This window comes from Magallana gigas, chromosome 3 (assembly GCF_963853765.1).
Source record: "Magallana gigas chromosome 3, xbMagGiga1.1, whole genome shotgun sequence".
In the NCBI taxonomy this organism is placed as follows: domain Eukaryota; kingdom Metazoa; phylum Mollusca; class Bivalvia; order Ostreida; family Ostreidae; genus Magallana; species Magallana gigas.
The window spans coordinates 105,623-121,887 of record NC_088855.1 but is presented as its reverse complement, the minus strand read 5'-3'; the positions used below and the strand labels follow the sequence as shown (position 1 = coordinate 121,887).

The 16,265-nt window shown below is 35.2% G+C and overlaps 1 protein-coding gene across 1 annotated transcript; it reads left to right on the top strand.

Moving 5' to 3' along the window:
- The first annotated feature begins 4,088 nt into the window (after nt 1–4,088).
- LOC136273274 (uncharacterized) lies at nt 4,089–4,984 on the top strand. Its single transcript, XM_066077674.1, has 2 exons — nt 4,089–4,274; nt 4,412–4,984. The coding sequence occupies exons 1-2, from the start codon at nt 4,089–4,091 to the stop codon at nt 4,982–4,984; spliced, it is 759 nt and encodes a 252-aa protein (XP_065933746.1).
- The last annotated feature ends 11,281 nt before the right edge of the window (nt 4,985–16,265 follow it).

Here is a 16,265-nt window from a genome sequence, read left to right as displayed (position 1 = left end):
TGATAAATTCAACACAGGATTGATTTAAAATGAATGATCAGAAATGGTGTCAGCATTTAGGACAATAAAGGATTACTATTTAGGTATCTCGTTTAAAAAAAACACCTTATACTGATTGTGATGGCTTTTCTTATTAATCCGGTTTCACCGGAGGGGACTATAGCTTTCCTTTGCGTCTGTCAGTCCATTAGTCCGTCCGTCTGTCTGCCCCATTTCAGTTTTCCACACTTTTTTCTTCATGCGTTTGAGGAATAATATGAAATTTGCTGAACAGCTTCAACATGTCAAAATACAGATCAAGATTACACTTTTGTAGCGTCTGGTTGACATATTTTCGAGAAAATTAGTTTTTTTATTTTCCAATTTTTCAATGTTCGGGTTCGTTATCGGATTTGGTGTGTATTGTATAAACGAGGAAAGTAGTTAGTCAGTAATAACATCGTGCATTACCATTCCTTTTATTGTTTCTAACAAACAAAATAGTGTCAAGCATTGTTTTGTAAATTTAATCGACAGGGTTTATTGTATTATTGCAAGCGGGTTTGTTATCAGGTTGGTCTGTTGATTCGAGATACAGACGACGGTAAGAAATGATATTCTGCATAACAGTGCATTGTTTTCACAAATTTCTACCAGCAAATACTTAATGGACTTGGCGAAACTACAGGAGATAAATTAAGAGTATTGTTTTACCCATTTTTAATCTATTTCTATATCAACTATGTAGTTTGAATTTCCTATGTTCTTTTATCTCTGAATAAAGCATTAAATCTCGTTTATAATAGTTTTGAAATAGATATATGTTTCAAATCTTTCATAGAATGATACAAACCGATAGGGGACGTGTATTGCTTATGCAATACTCTCAGAATGGTTGTTATACTTCTTTTATTCTCAAAGCTTGTTAAGATCTCGCTTGTTTTCATCCAATTTCATTCAAATTGTCAGGATAAATTCTAATTTTTATACCATACGGTCTATACGGTACAAAATACCAAAAAGTGGAATCATCTCTTCTGGTTTTCAAGTTATTCCCATTTCCACACATTTTTGAAGGGCCTCCATCCGGACAAAGTTCGTAGACGGCAGAAAATTATTAATAGATCTTTAATATAGACACCCGGAACCTTTCCGAACGGTTTTCATTTTTCAAATTTCCAAATAGTACAAATATAACACTAAATTGAAATAAATGTTTTTATAGATATTTGATGTTGCCAGTGTTTTCACTTCGTAGGTTTTTTATATTGAAATATTTTTAATATGCATATAGAACAGAAGTTGTGCAAACTACCAAGAAGAGCTTCTGTCAGAAGCTCCTTAAAAACGGGTTGGCTCGTATAATTAGGTATCTAGAGCCCTTGAAAATGTTTGCTTTTTAACTCGTAAACGATAAAGTTTTCGATATGGACGTCGCTGGAAAAGTTATTCTTAATGATCCAATTGATCTCATGAAATTGTTATTGTATACAGGTATTGCGTACTTTGAAGGTAAAAAGCTAAACTTTAAACAGGTGCCGATGGCTTTTAATTAGCAATAAATGGTTACTCCTTGAGCGAAAAGTAAAATAAAGTCGCATGATTTTTATTCTATACTGAACTGTATGCTAAAATCAGAATAAGATTTTTCACAACTTATTTTTGGATTATTGCTTTTTTATTTTGTTAAGTCCTTATTTTAAACACACCATTAAAAGCAAGAAGTGAAAAAGTGTATTATTTTTTTTACTTTTATCATTTTTTTTATAATCGAGTACATAATTAAATTCAGTTCTATTTAACCTCACATTCTGCGATTGCATTCTAAATAAAATCTCTAAGTATTAATCATTCAATCTTTAGATGTCAACACAATATCTACTGAATGAATACAACATAAAGTTTAGACAATTTGAAATCATTTCTGTAAAAACACACAATATATGAGAACAACAACATATATTGATACTTGAAAGAGTATAACTCTTTCAAAGCTATATGGAGATTAGATTTATCCCAATTTATCTTTTATTTAATAATTCCACCAGAGTTTTACGCAGGAGGTCAAGTAACTCCTTTTTTTGGCTCGCATTATTAAGAAATGAACCAATTGGTGTAGCTCCAACAAGAGTCTGCACAGCTCGTACTACAATTTCCTTCTGTTCGTTGGTTAGGCTTCTCAATACAACAATAATGGGCGTTTTCGCCTGTGACCATAGGTGCGGTATGGTTAGCCCAGCAACCCCTCCGACCATTGCGCCAAGTGGTCCACCGATCATGCCACCCACAACAGTGCCTGCAGCCGCTGTGAATAGCTGCTTTGGTATCCCGAAAGCACTAGTTGTGAACTCATCATGTTTTTCAAGAATAGTCAGAAGTTGGTCAAAATAATGATACTGATCCATTTTCTGTGCTGATAATGCTGAAAATCACGATACGCAAACAACAGTTAATTTAGATTGTTGTAGGTTGAATGATTTACAACATTATTTATGTTTTCCCTTTTAAAAAGGCCTGTCGATTCTTTTGTGAAAATCCCAATATATTTTAAAGTTTTGTTTGATAATAATGATTTTTATGCTGTATGATCTATAGAGCAAACAATTTTAAATCAATTCTAAGAGGATATATCATCTATAAAATAAAGAAAGATAAATGCCAGTGAAAGCCTAACATTCATTAAAAATAAAGTGTAGTTTTCATTATATAAATTTAAATTCATTTATTTCCTACAAGATGTATAAAAAGCTGTTCAGAGGGGCACAATTTTGTTTAGTTAAATAAAAATGATTAAAATTTCGACAACGTGATCTTAATATATATTTGAAGCGCTTATGAAAAGTTTCTCTTTAAATTAAACACTTGAAAGGATTATAAAAATTTTATATAGAAAACCCATTATTTTACATACCAGACCCTCTGAAATTTTTCGATACTTTGCCTTTGCTATTGGCCACGTATACCTTCCCAACGGAAATAAAAACCTAACCTTGGGATTTCCGGCAATACTGAAACCAAAACTAGTCTATACGATTAAGCATTTAAATAGAAATGCTTGAAGCTTTTTCAATTAAGTCTTGTATGGTGGAACATTTCTGCCCCCCTACATGCAATTGCAAGCTCAATTAGGTCATCATGCCAGAAAATTATTTTAACATGCAAGATAATTATGTCTACATCATTATGGTAAAAAGAAAAATATTTGTCAAGATGCGAGATAATTATGTTAAAATGCAAGAAATATATGCCAACATGTTATTAATAACAACATGCTAGATAACTTGCATGTTGACATAGATATTTCGCATGCCAGCAAACCTAAATCGCATGTCACCATTAATGTCTTGCATGGTAAAATCATTAACCTCGATGTTGACAAGAATAAGTCGCATGTCGAAATAATTATTCTGCATGTATACATAACTGACTCGCATGTCAATTCACATATGTTGCATGTTGTCAAAATGATGTTGCATCTTATCTAAGATGTCAGAGTCCGGCATTAGTAAGTCATTTTACTTATTTAAAAATAGATTCTCTAAAAAGATTTGTTACTTGCATGTCAACTTTATTATGTTGCATGCAGAGACGGAGACCACGTGACCTTGTTCAAGTATGGCAGCTTAAATTTAAGCTCTGCATTTTTGGCCAGTTTTATGAGATTAATGGCTAGCGTAGCCGTTTATCTTGGCCTATAATTCATCTTTGGGACTTGTGGTGGTACAGAGAAAGTGATCTGTGAAAATTGTGTTTGCATTCTGAGTATTTGGATGTTAAAAATGCCGGAAACCAGGGGTAGTGGAACAAACAAAAAGACTCATGATAAGTGCTCACCGAGACAAACACCGGCTGCTACATGTAACAAAGCACCCAGTCCCGGACTACCGTTAGACAATCAACCAACGAGACCAAAGCTCTCAATTGACGATTTGAAGGCCTCGGTTGAAACGATTGAAAACGACTTATGGGGAAACAATACGGGTATCCATACCCAATAAGAATCAATCTCCAAGCAAAATCAGGGCACCTATGAAGAAATTACAGCTCTACGTATAGAAAATACAAAACTTAGGAGGGAGTTGGATCTGCTTTAAGCGGTAGTTACCAGGATGGACCGACAAATGACAGTATTAGATGACGGTATAACGGACCTCCGTAGTAGATCCATGCGGGACAATATTTTGATCCACAATTATCCCCACACCCCAGATGAGAACCTGGCTGTAACGATGCCTAAAGTTTTCCGAGAAACCCTTGGGATAGACGTGGACTTTATACGTATACACAGAAATGGTGTAAGGGCACAACATAATGGAAAACCTGTATCCATAACGGCAAAATTGTCTGACCGCTCAAAAAAAGATGAAATACTTAATGCTCAGAAAACCAAAAAATTGAAAAACAGAAACTACCCTTCTTTATTTCCCCACAGCAACCACCTTCTATAGTGGCCACAAAAAACAAAACTTATGACAAATTTAACTCTCTCCGCAGGCAGAATATTTCTGCAAGGTTGCACCGAGACCACATTCTTTTGGGGGACGGTTCTACCTATAAAGAGGAGGTTCCAATCATCACAAATGCTGACGCACTCCAGATCACACCGGAGCAGACGCAAGACCTGGACTCTTTTGAAGTTAAATCTACTGATCCAGTTGTGAAAGACGGGTCCGAGTTCTCTGCGATCGGCGCCATAGTGCATACGGTAGAGGATGTGCAAAATATGTACCGCAAAGTTTGTATAGATCCGTACGCGGCCGCCGCCAACAGCCGTATTCTCGTCTACAGGTTCAGAAGGGAAGACGGCAAAATAGTGGAAAACTACCATGACGATGATGAGCACGGTGCTGGACGTCGGCTTCTTCGGTATATGCAGGAAAACGAGATCCATAATTCGGCATTTGTTGTCACCAGATGGATGGGGGATGGTCACATCGGTCCCCAGAGATTCACAATTATGGAATCGTTGATAAACGATTTGGCAAACGACCTAGGAAGTGACTAGAGAAATGTGATCTACTATACGTTGTGCTGTTCTTTTTTTTTTCTCTTCTCTTGTCTTATAGGGACTTCAAAAAACTGTTTATACTCCTGAAACTGTCGCATCTATGCATTGTATGACATACATGTGTAATAGTAATATAAAGTGCACCAATATCCTCTCTACCTCACCTCCTGTGCTTCCTATCCGGATATAACAAACACTGGGTTTGTGTAAAGTAAAGCTATTTATATCAGGATTATTTAATCAATTTTTTAATTTTTTTTTCTGTAAAATATTTAGCGCATTTTTTTCCGGAATATTTAAAGCCGGTCCTTTTTGGTTCGGTAATAATAAAACTCTACCCAGTGTCATTTCCGGTGTAAACACTACATGTAACATATATATCATAATTCTGGTCAAAATGCTCTTTAGCAAGGTAACCATCACGTTATCCTCATGCTAACATCTATCACTATATCTATCTATCTCTCTTTCTTATCTTCTTTATTTACCTGCACCAACGAAAGTACATTTAGGAAAACGAGACAAGGCTCAAGAGGTATGGCTGATTTTAGTAGTAATTTTTTTTAGTACCGTGGTGTTCACATGGCTGGAGTTAAAATAATTTCAATTAACTGTCAGGGTCTTCATGATTACAAAAAGAGAAAAGATGTTTTTCAATTTTACAGGCAACAAAAATGTAATATATTATGCCTACAAGACACATTTTACTGAATATATGGAAAATGATATAACAAACGAATGGGGTTACACTGCTTATTTTAACTCCTTTTCATCGCAATCAAGAGGTGTTGCAATACTTTTTAACAATAACTTTGATTTTATCGTACATAAAAAAAAAATCTGATGATACAGGTAATTTTCTGGCCTTGGATCTTACAATTGAAAATAGTCGCATAAGTTTAATAACAATATATGGACCTAATGAAGATGATCCCAATTTTTATGAAAAAATCACAGACACATTTGAAGAATTTAACAATAGACACACTATTGTTGTTGGTGATTTTAATTTAGTTATAAATCCAGATAGAGACTACACAAATTATTTACACATTAATAACCCAAAAGCACGCGAAAAGGTACTAGAAATGGTTTCTACTCATAATCTACTAGATGTATTTAGAGAAATAAATCCTGACAAACTTAGATATACCTGGAGAAAACCAAACCCTTTTAAACAAGCCCGCTTAGATTTTTTTCTGATATCCCAATCTCTTCTAAGTATGGTTGAAGAGTGCAATATTTTAACAAGCTACAGATCTGATCATTCTCCAGTCATGCTAAATCTGAAATTTAATGAATTTAAACATGGTAAAGGTCTTTGGAAATTTAATAACTCTTTATTACAGGACATTGAATATATAGAAGCAATTCAGCAGATAGTCTCGAATATAAAGGCATATTAATCCTTACCTATCTATAACAAAAGTAATATAGAGAATATTACAGATGATGAAATTCAATTCATAATAGATGATCAGCTTTTTCTTGAGACTTTGCTATTAGAAATTAGAGGAAAAACTATATCCTACTCAAGTTATAAAAAGAAGAAAAGTAATGAAAAAGAAAAAAACCTTATAACAGAAATAACTAAATTAGAAATAAACTATGAACAAAATTTACAATCTATACAGAACAAAAAGAAAGAATTAGAAAATATTCGAAATCACAAACTTATGGGAAATATAATAAGATCACGTGCAAAATGGTTAGACGAAGGTGAAAAACCCACAAATTACTTTTTAAACTTGGAAAACAGACATTATACAAACAAAATCATTCCCAAACTTATAAATGAAGACAACAACAAGGATAATATTACTGAACAGTCTGAAATATTAAATGAAGTTGAGTCATTTTATAAAACTCTTTACACAAGAAATACCCACAGTAACAATGAATATAATCTAAATGAACTTTTAGTAGATACAACTGTGGATAAGCTTAATTATACAGAAATGATATCATTAGAGGGTGAAATTACCCACAGAGAAGCAGCCTCTGTTTTGATAAATATGTCAAACAATAAAAGTCCAGGAAGCGATGGATTTACAACAGAATTTTTCAAATTTTTTTTGAAACAATTAGGGCATTTTATTGTAAGATCATTAAATTTTGGATATAAAAAGGGGGAATTATCTGTAACACAAAGACAAGGAATTATAACATGTATACCAAAAGAAGGCAAAAGTAAATTCTATATTAAGAACTGGCGACCAATAACATTACTAAATGTAGTTTATAAAATAGGATCTGGCTGTATAGCACAGAGAATAAAAAATGTATTAGAGAAAATTATTTGTACTGATCAGACAGGTTTTATTCCAGGGAGATACATAGGAGAAAATACTAGGTTAATATTTGACTTAATGCATTATGTAGAAGAAAATGATATTCCAGGTCTTTTGTTGTTAGTGGACTTTGAAAAAGCCTTTGACACTATTTCATGGAAATTCATAGACAAAGCTCTCTCTTTTTTTAATTTTGGTCCATCAATCAAAAAATGGATATCTATCTTTCAAAGTAACACATTATCTGCAGTAACACAGGCAGGATGTCTGTCAAATTTTTTCAAACTCGAACGTGGATGTCGTCAAGGTGACCCAATATCCCCATATCTATTTCTTATTTGTGCAGAAATTCTCTCAATAAAAATAAAAAATAATAAAAATATAAAAGGCATCAAAATAAACAATACTGAATATCTTATCTCTCAATATGCTGATGATACTGTTTTAATCTTAGACGGCTCTGAAAAATTCATTAAATGAAGCAATTAAAGAGTTAAACATGTTTTATGCATTATCGGGTTTAAAGATTAATCTATCAAAAACTCAAGCAACATGGATTGGTAGTAAAAAGTACTCAATAGAGAAAATGTGCAAAAACATTAACCTCCAATGGACAACAACTTTTAAACTTCTTGGCATACACATTGATGTAGACTTAGCAAAAATCCTAAAAATGAACTATGATAAAAAAACTAGTGAAAATTAAAAATACAATTAAATACTGGGAAATGAGAATTATAACTCCTCTAGGAAAAATAACACTTATTAAATCTCTATTAATCTCACAGTTAAATCATCTTTTTATCTCATTACCTACTCCCTCAAGTAATTTTCTAAAACAACTAATGGAAATACTTTTTAACTTTCTCTGGAATTCCAAGGTTGATAAAATTAAAAGAAAGCAAATAACACAAGACTATGAAATGGGGGGACTGAAAATGGTTGATATAGATAATTATATTAAAGGATTGAAATCCTCATGGATCAAACGAATAGTAAATGGCAACAAGGCAAAATGGATACAATTATTAGAACACCAAATAAATCTTGATAAAACCCTATATTTAGGTTCAGACTATATGAATACATTATTAAAAGAATTGAACAATCCTTTTTGGAAAGACACATTAACAGCCTTCCAAAATATACAAGAGAAAACTGAAATAACAACATGGAATGAATTTATCAACCAGCCAATATGGTATAATAAAAATATAAAAATAGGAAACAAGACTCTTTTCTATGAACAATGGTTTAAGAAAAAAATATTACTTATATCTGATATTTTGGATGAAAATGGTATAATATACAGTAGTGCCGAACTTAAAACAAAATTTGACCTAAAAATCAATTTCCTCAATCATGCAAGTTTACATAAAGCCATTAAAGGTGCAATGAAAAATTTGAATATTAAACCCGGTAGTGAGAATCCTAAACCCAGTATACCATCTAATATTGTACCATTTTGTTCTGCAAAGAAAGGAACCAAACCTATGTACAACATTCTATGTAAAGAACAAGTTATACCATTTGGACAATGTAAATGGGAAAAACATTTTGTAATTAATGATTATCAATGGAAAAAAAATTATGGTATGCCTTTTCAGTGTACAAAAAGCTCTAAACTCCTATGGTTACAATACAGAATTAATCAGTTTATACTGACAACCAATACCACTCTTTATAAATATGGCAAAAAGGACACAAAACTATGCTCATTTTGCAACCTAGAGGATGAAACTATAAAACATTTGATGTGGGATTGTACCAAATCACAAGAACTTATATCTATATTTAAAAATCATTGCTTAGATAACAGCGCACACTATGCAACAAACAGTTTTACATTTATTTTTGGAAATCTTACATCAGATGCCAACGACGAAATTATTATACCAATGGTCATTAAATCATATATCTATAGAAAACGCTGTTTAAATGAAACACTAACAATTCAAGGATTACTTTCAGATATTAGAACACATCTCACCACTGTAAAATACCTTGATACAAAAAAAGGTAAATTTGGAAACTTTAACAGAACATGGCAGAAATGGTTATTTTTTTTAAAGTAATAAGGTGGTCAAATATTTAGGTTTTTTGTTTCAGTTTGGTTTTTTCTATACCTCCCCTTTTGAAAATCCTGTTTGTTTTTAACACATTTAATAGAAACCCCAGGCAAGAACACATACCACACTTGTCGTTTTGTGTTTAGTTACTATTATTCAGCCTTTCCATCTCTGGCTTCAGTCTCTTATTGGATATTATGTAAATACTTTCCTTTTTTCACATATCTTTACAAATGTTGATTTGTTCTTTATCAAGTACAGCAATGTTATTTCATTTCAGGTGCACCCTTTCCTTTCTTCATACCCTTTATCTATCTGATTTCTCCTCTTATTTCTTATAAATGAATTTTGTACAAATGTTCATGAGAAAGATTTATATTTAATTGTTCTCAAATTTCAAAACTATCTCATGATCATCTAAAATGTTGATATTTATATATATTGTTTGTATTACTCTGTTAATCTGTTTCATTTTTTCCAACATAATTTACTTTACTTTTGGTTGGTAAATACATCTGCAAAAGTATGATAAAATGATTCAGTATAACGCCACAAAAAAAAAAAAAAAAAAAAAAATGTTGCATGCAGAGGCAGAAATATGCCATCATGTGTTTGAGATACTCATAGTTATTTAACATAACAGGTTGATAAAAAATGGAAAATATTCAATCAATATACATAAAATTGTCTGTCCTCAAGTGTTAATTGTGGGGTATTTGATAGATTAATTAAGTTAGAAGACAGTTGTTTCCTAAATATTTTAGAAAATAATAGCAATTGGTAAACAAATCGTCGACAACAGCCTAAAAGATTTTTACTTTTGTTGAATTATGAACCTAACTCTAACCCTTACCTTACGCTTCAAGTTCAATTTATGATAAGGTATTGTAGTGCTTCAGGTCCAATGGTGATTATTATAAGAAAAAGACACGCGAACTAGCAGTAAGTTTATTTGATGTTAAACTTCCGATAGCCCGCGTAAAACTGCACGGGATTACAAGGACAGGGTAAAACAAGATCACACATTATATAAAGGATTAGGATAAACAGAGTCCAATCTGCATCACACTGCCTTCCTCCAGGCTCCTTTTAGTCCCTTAAAGGTCAAGCCTATCAAGTGGTTAAATTTGTCGCCCTGCTCGAGAATCCACTTGGTGTTTCCTTACTGCCCAGGGTCAAATCTCGGTCAGGCGCCTTGACGCAAATAGGCTTGGAATCTTTACCTTTACTGGCTTGCACTCCTTACTGTTCGTTATCCATTTCACTTATGGTCTCCATCACTACTAAGTCATAAAAGTATAAGTTTATCAGTAAAAAATGGGAATGTCAGTACTTTTATGACTTAGTAGTGCATGGGCAGGGTGTTCGATTAGTCGACGAGGCTAAATCTTGTGACCTATCCGGGCACAACATCAGATTTGTAAGCTTTTAGTCGGTCATGGTGAATAACAGTAGAGGATTTCCTCCCTTGAACTTCATACAGCACAGGACCATATTTCTTAACAATAATAATCGACCTTCCCATACACGTTCCAATTTTGGGCACTTCCCGACCTTCTTTGCCATTTTATTGACAAACCAGATCTCGTACTGATTGTTGAAAAGTCGAACATCATGCAAACGCTTCTGCTTCTGTTGACATTTATAAAGTGATTTTCTTGCAACACTATGGGCAGTGTCTAAGGCGCTCTTGAGCTTTTCGGTATAAGTTGCATGGTCAAGAGCTTCCCTGATGGCCTCACTGTCCTTGAGAACTAGGTCAGTAATTTGGTGTACCTTTCGACCCAACATTATAAAGTTAGGAGAAATACCAGTAGACTGGTGTGGTGTACTCCGGTATGCTGCCAGAAGAAGGAGCAGCTGCTCATCCCAAACAGTCTGATCTCGGTTGATATAGCAGCGAATCATTTGTAGTAGAGACCGATTGAAACGTTCAACCCAAACAATTTGCAGACTACTTAAACAAATTGCTCTGAAAATTCCGGCCCTGGACTTTGTGTATCTCAAGGGGCGCCCCAAATCGTGCAATGAACTCCTCCCTCCACAAGCTTTTTAGCAGTCGTTTCACTGGTTTGATCTGTAACCGCAAAGGCCTCATCCCATTTTGTAAACTGATCAGTTATTACCAGGATATACTTACTGTTATTCACATTTGCGGGGCGTGGTCCAAGAAAGTCCAGGTGCAGACGGTCCAGGGGAGCACCGCATACATATGACTGTAATGCTGCTCTACTTTTCCGAGCGGATTTCTTGGATGCACCGCTCATAGCGCAAGTAGCAACGTAATACAACACATCAGCAGTTAAACTGTACCAATAAAAACTGCGTTTAACCCTTTCTAAGGTTTTCTTTTCACTTATATGTCCAGAAGATGGTGGGTCGTGACAACCCTCAATGATCCTCTGCCTGAGAGACCTGGGGGCAAACAGGCGCAGTGACCGTGAGCCAAAGTCATCAAGCCACTCATAGTACAGCACTCCTTTGACTATGCGAAATTGCTGGATGCATAAATAATAGCATCGCATAGCTGGATCTATGAGTCGCAGTTCCGATTGTGCTGGTTTTTCATTTAGCCACCTTATCAAAAGTTGAGCCTCTTTGTCTTCAGCTTGGGCAACCTTCATGTTTTAGCTTTCCATCTAATTGCAATCTGGTTCCGGTTGTTCCGGTTGAATCACTCGTCGAGTTGTCAGTGGAACAACATTATCAACTTCATTTGTGAACCTTTCCCACTGTTTTTCAAACTGTCTGCTGTATTTGCAGCCTCCACATGGTAAAGCGCTTTCCAGCATTGTAGCAATCACAAGCTTCTCCATCTCGCCTTGACAAAGCATCGGCGTTGCCATGGGACTGTGTTAAATTACGAAGGAGTATTGGCTTAGTTCTTCCAACCACCTTGCTAGCTGGCCCTGGGGGCTTTGAATGATAACAGCCATGCCAAACTGCTATGGTCAGTCCTGAGGAGGAATTGTCTTCCAAGTAAATAATGCTTGTATTGATGACAAAATGCAACTTTTGCTAGAAGCTCTCGTCGAGTGACACGATAGCGCTCCTGTACTGGGCCCTAGCGCCGAATTCAGTATGAGATAACCCTCTCAACCTGACCTTGTTCCTGGGACACAGCCCGAATGCTAAAGTTAGAAGCATCAGTGTCGAGGATCATTCTACCTTCTGCGAGCGGATACGCAAGAATCGGTGCTGTTTTCAAAACCTTCTTAAGAGCACCAAAAGCCACTTCCTGTTCTGCTCCCCAATAGTATGTCACTCCCTTCCGAGTTAAATTGTGCAAAGATCGGGCAATATCGGCATAACAACCTGCGATAGTAATTTGTAAGGCCTAGGAATGCTTGAAGCTCTTTAAGATTTTGTGATACAGGCCATTTCTCCACATCCTGAACTAGTGAAGGGTTGGCACGCACTCCATCCTTGCCTACCACGTGGCCTAAAAACAAAACCTGTTCTCTAAATAAGCTACATTTAGTTGGCATTATGTTCAGTCCAAATTTTCGGAATTGAGATAGCACCTCTCCCAGATTATTCAAATGCTCTTTAAATGTTTTTCCTGTGATGCTCACATCGGCTAAACAAATTAAAAGAGTAACCCACTGAAGCCCTCTAAGCACTAGTTCCATGCCCCTCTGAAATGTGGACGGCGCATTGCAGAGCCGGAAGGCCTTTGCGTGTAATCAAACAACTAATGCTTTGTGATGAATGGCGTCTTTGGTCTATCCTTTTCATTAACCTCAAACTGATGATATCCACTTAGTAGATCAAGAGTAAAAAATAGTTTTGAAGCGCTCAAAGTGTCAAGACACTATTTTATCTTGGGCAGTGGGTAGGCCTCATTAACCTTCCGGTAGGCCACACACCAGCGCACTCCACCATCTTTCTTACGCAGCAAGACTACCAGGGATGCCCATGCAGAACACGATAGCACAACAACTCCTGCATCCAATTGCTTCTACGAGTATTTCGCCTCCTCTGCCTGAAAACTAAGAGGAGTTCGGCGGGCAGGCTGTCTTTTTGTTTTTGCATTTCCTGTGTCAATGCTGTGCTTGATAGCGGTAAAAGTACTAAGGTCGTACTCTTCCCTAGAGAATACATCCTCATATTCACAAAGCATCTTGGTAAGGGCTTTGCGTTGCAGTTGAGTCATACCCATGGAGGACTTTTTTACAAAATTTAGGTACACATTTTCTTATGTTTCCACTTGAACCAAAATGACTTTTCCTAGCAGCTATTTATCCATCTGGTTCACTGTTTGCAAAAACGTGTTATATTTTATTAGTGGTTTCAGTAACTTTTCCTAAATGCATTCCCTTCACAAGGCGAACTCTTTGAACAGGATCCAACAAGGATGCCACTTGGAAGTTCATCATCACAACTGTCTAAAACACCTAAAGTTCCAGTTCTACGTACCTGCACCCGAGCTATAACAATTCTGTCACTTTCTGGTGGTATCCAGCAGTACTGATGCACTAGAACAGCGCTATAGACAGGTACACATCCTACATCACTCAGGGTGCCCGAGATAATCTCATTTCCAATTCGAAGATTTCCCTGCCTCGTGTATATAACAGCATCAAGGGAATCCAAAAGATTTATTCCAATTAGAACTGAGTCTCTAATAGAGGAGACATAGACAGGCCACCTTGTGGTATGACTGCCAATTGTTAGCGTCGCAGTGACACTACCAAAAGCAGTCATTTCCGCCCCATTTTCAGCGTTTAGTAAGCAGGCCTTTAGTGTCAATCCCAGCGACACTGGGAAAGTCAGAGGAAATGATAGTAGCATCAGCTTCTGTGTCTACCACACCATTGCCCTCAATGTCATTTAAAGTGACAGGTTGGACGACATCATTTCCTGCAAAGTGAAGTCGTGTGTAAATACTACATATCTTGTCAACCAATACATAAAGGCGAGCGTTCTCATTACGATATTTAGTATTTAGGAAAAAACCCTGCAAAAGCCCACTTTCAGCAAGTTTCTCTGAAGGATTTTCATTGCAAAGAGAAGAGAAGGGAGGGAGAAGATTGAAAATAAATTCATATTGACTATTCAGATATTGAAACATAATTTGCAATTAACAGAAAAGAAAACTGTCAGAACAATTTAATAATGCAAAGGTTCCTAAAATGCCCTTTTTTACGAGGTTTAGGTCGATATTGATTCTTAAATGGTACGTTTTGAAAGGTACGCCGCAGCCCAGAAGTGGAAAGTAGACAGGCGGTTAATATCAGCGCTTCAAGGTTGTGCACTCGATATACATGCTCTTTTACCCCCAGGAAAAAATAACGGACTACGACGCTTTGAAGACTGCTTTTTTGAAGAGGTTTGATAAAACAGAAGAGGAATTTCGTCTAAAATTTCGTAGATGTAGACCGGAGATAATAAAACTTTCTCACAATTTTCAGTTCGTTTAAGCAGTTATTTAGATAGATTGGTGGAATGTGGCAAATTGAACAACACATGTGAAGGGCTTTTTGACATGAGGCTAAGAGATCAGTTTTTATCTACAAGTGTTTGTAACAGAGGTCTTCTGCTTTTCTTAATGGAAGGCATTTCAAAAGAAATCCAAGACAGTTCTGTATTAGTTGATCAATCTGAAGAAGCTACACATGCTAATATTCAGACTTTGACAAAAACCCGGCAAAGAGACAATGATCAGACAAACGAGAGCATACAAATGGAGGAAGTGCGCCTACTTCAAAGCCATCGATTAGAAAGGACGGACGTTGATACAAGTGCAACATACCCGATGTAAAGCAGAATATTGACCTGGGTCATTTTTCGACGTAGAACAATGTCCTCCGGTCATAATTCTACGTAGAAAAATGACCCCTTTGTCTAAAAAATAAGTGTCATTGTCATCAAAATGAGCACAGCTCTACCTGAACAAAAGTGACACCTTAAGAATAATGATCCCCTAAAAGTTTTTTTTTTTTTTTCTATTTAACTATTTTGTTTTTACAGTAAACAGGAAGAAACAAAAAATATACTTCGTATTCATAAACTTAAAGTGAAGAAATGTGTATATTTTAAAAGAAACAAATCCCCCAACTAGGTTTAGGACGCCCATTGATCACCATATGAAATAAATAGTTTATACATCAATATGTTACTATCGATCTTTCTCATATAAAAAAGAAATAACGATGATTCTGTTAAAAAAATATATAAAAACATAGTTAAATCCTGTTTTATGAATATCAATAAGAAAACATTACCCTAAAATTCTGACCTTGAAGTAAAATGAAGTTATTTTCAATTTTAAGTTTAGTTAAGACAATACTTAAATACATTGTAGAATAGCATATCAGTTTTACATTGGTTATTTAAGCAAGAGGCCCATGGGCCACATGGCTCACCCGAGCAACAATAGGCATGACAAAATCAGCTCCATGGATTCATAATACAAAATATCTGGACAATGTGGTATAATACAGGTAAATCCTTATAAAAACCAAAGTACTGAAGAACTGACGGGAGTTGATTTTGTCGATGTTTATTTATTTTAAAAATCAATATGTTATTTTGCATGACAAGTACATGTAGCTTCTAATTTGAATTACGCACATTTTTATAATATGAATTTTTGGACTTTTTCGACAAGAATGTCGAGAAACCCCCATATGAATCATGTTAAATAATATTTAAAGATAAAATTAATTCAATCAAACTATGTATCAGTAATAGAAATGTTTCTCAAAAATTGTATGGATCCAAGCAATGTTGAACTCTAGTCTCGTTCAACCAAACGCTCGGCTGACACTGTAAATCTCCGACAAGGATTTACCGAGACAGCCGAGCGTCGAGTTGAATTTTTTGGCGTAGGAATACAAACGACTACAAAAATATATAATTGTTCGTATCATTTAAAATTTGACTATTTTCAAGGTATTTATAAATAAGGTCCCT

Coding starts and splice junctions, on each gene's coding strand:
- LOC136273274 (XM_066077674.1), top strand. CDS start 4,089: ATGGACCGACAAATGACAGTATTAGATGACGGTATAACGGACCTCCGT. Junction 4,275..4,411: donor TACGTATACACAGAAATGGT/GTAAGGGCACAA, acceptor ATTTCCCCACAG/CAACCACCTTCTATAGTGGC.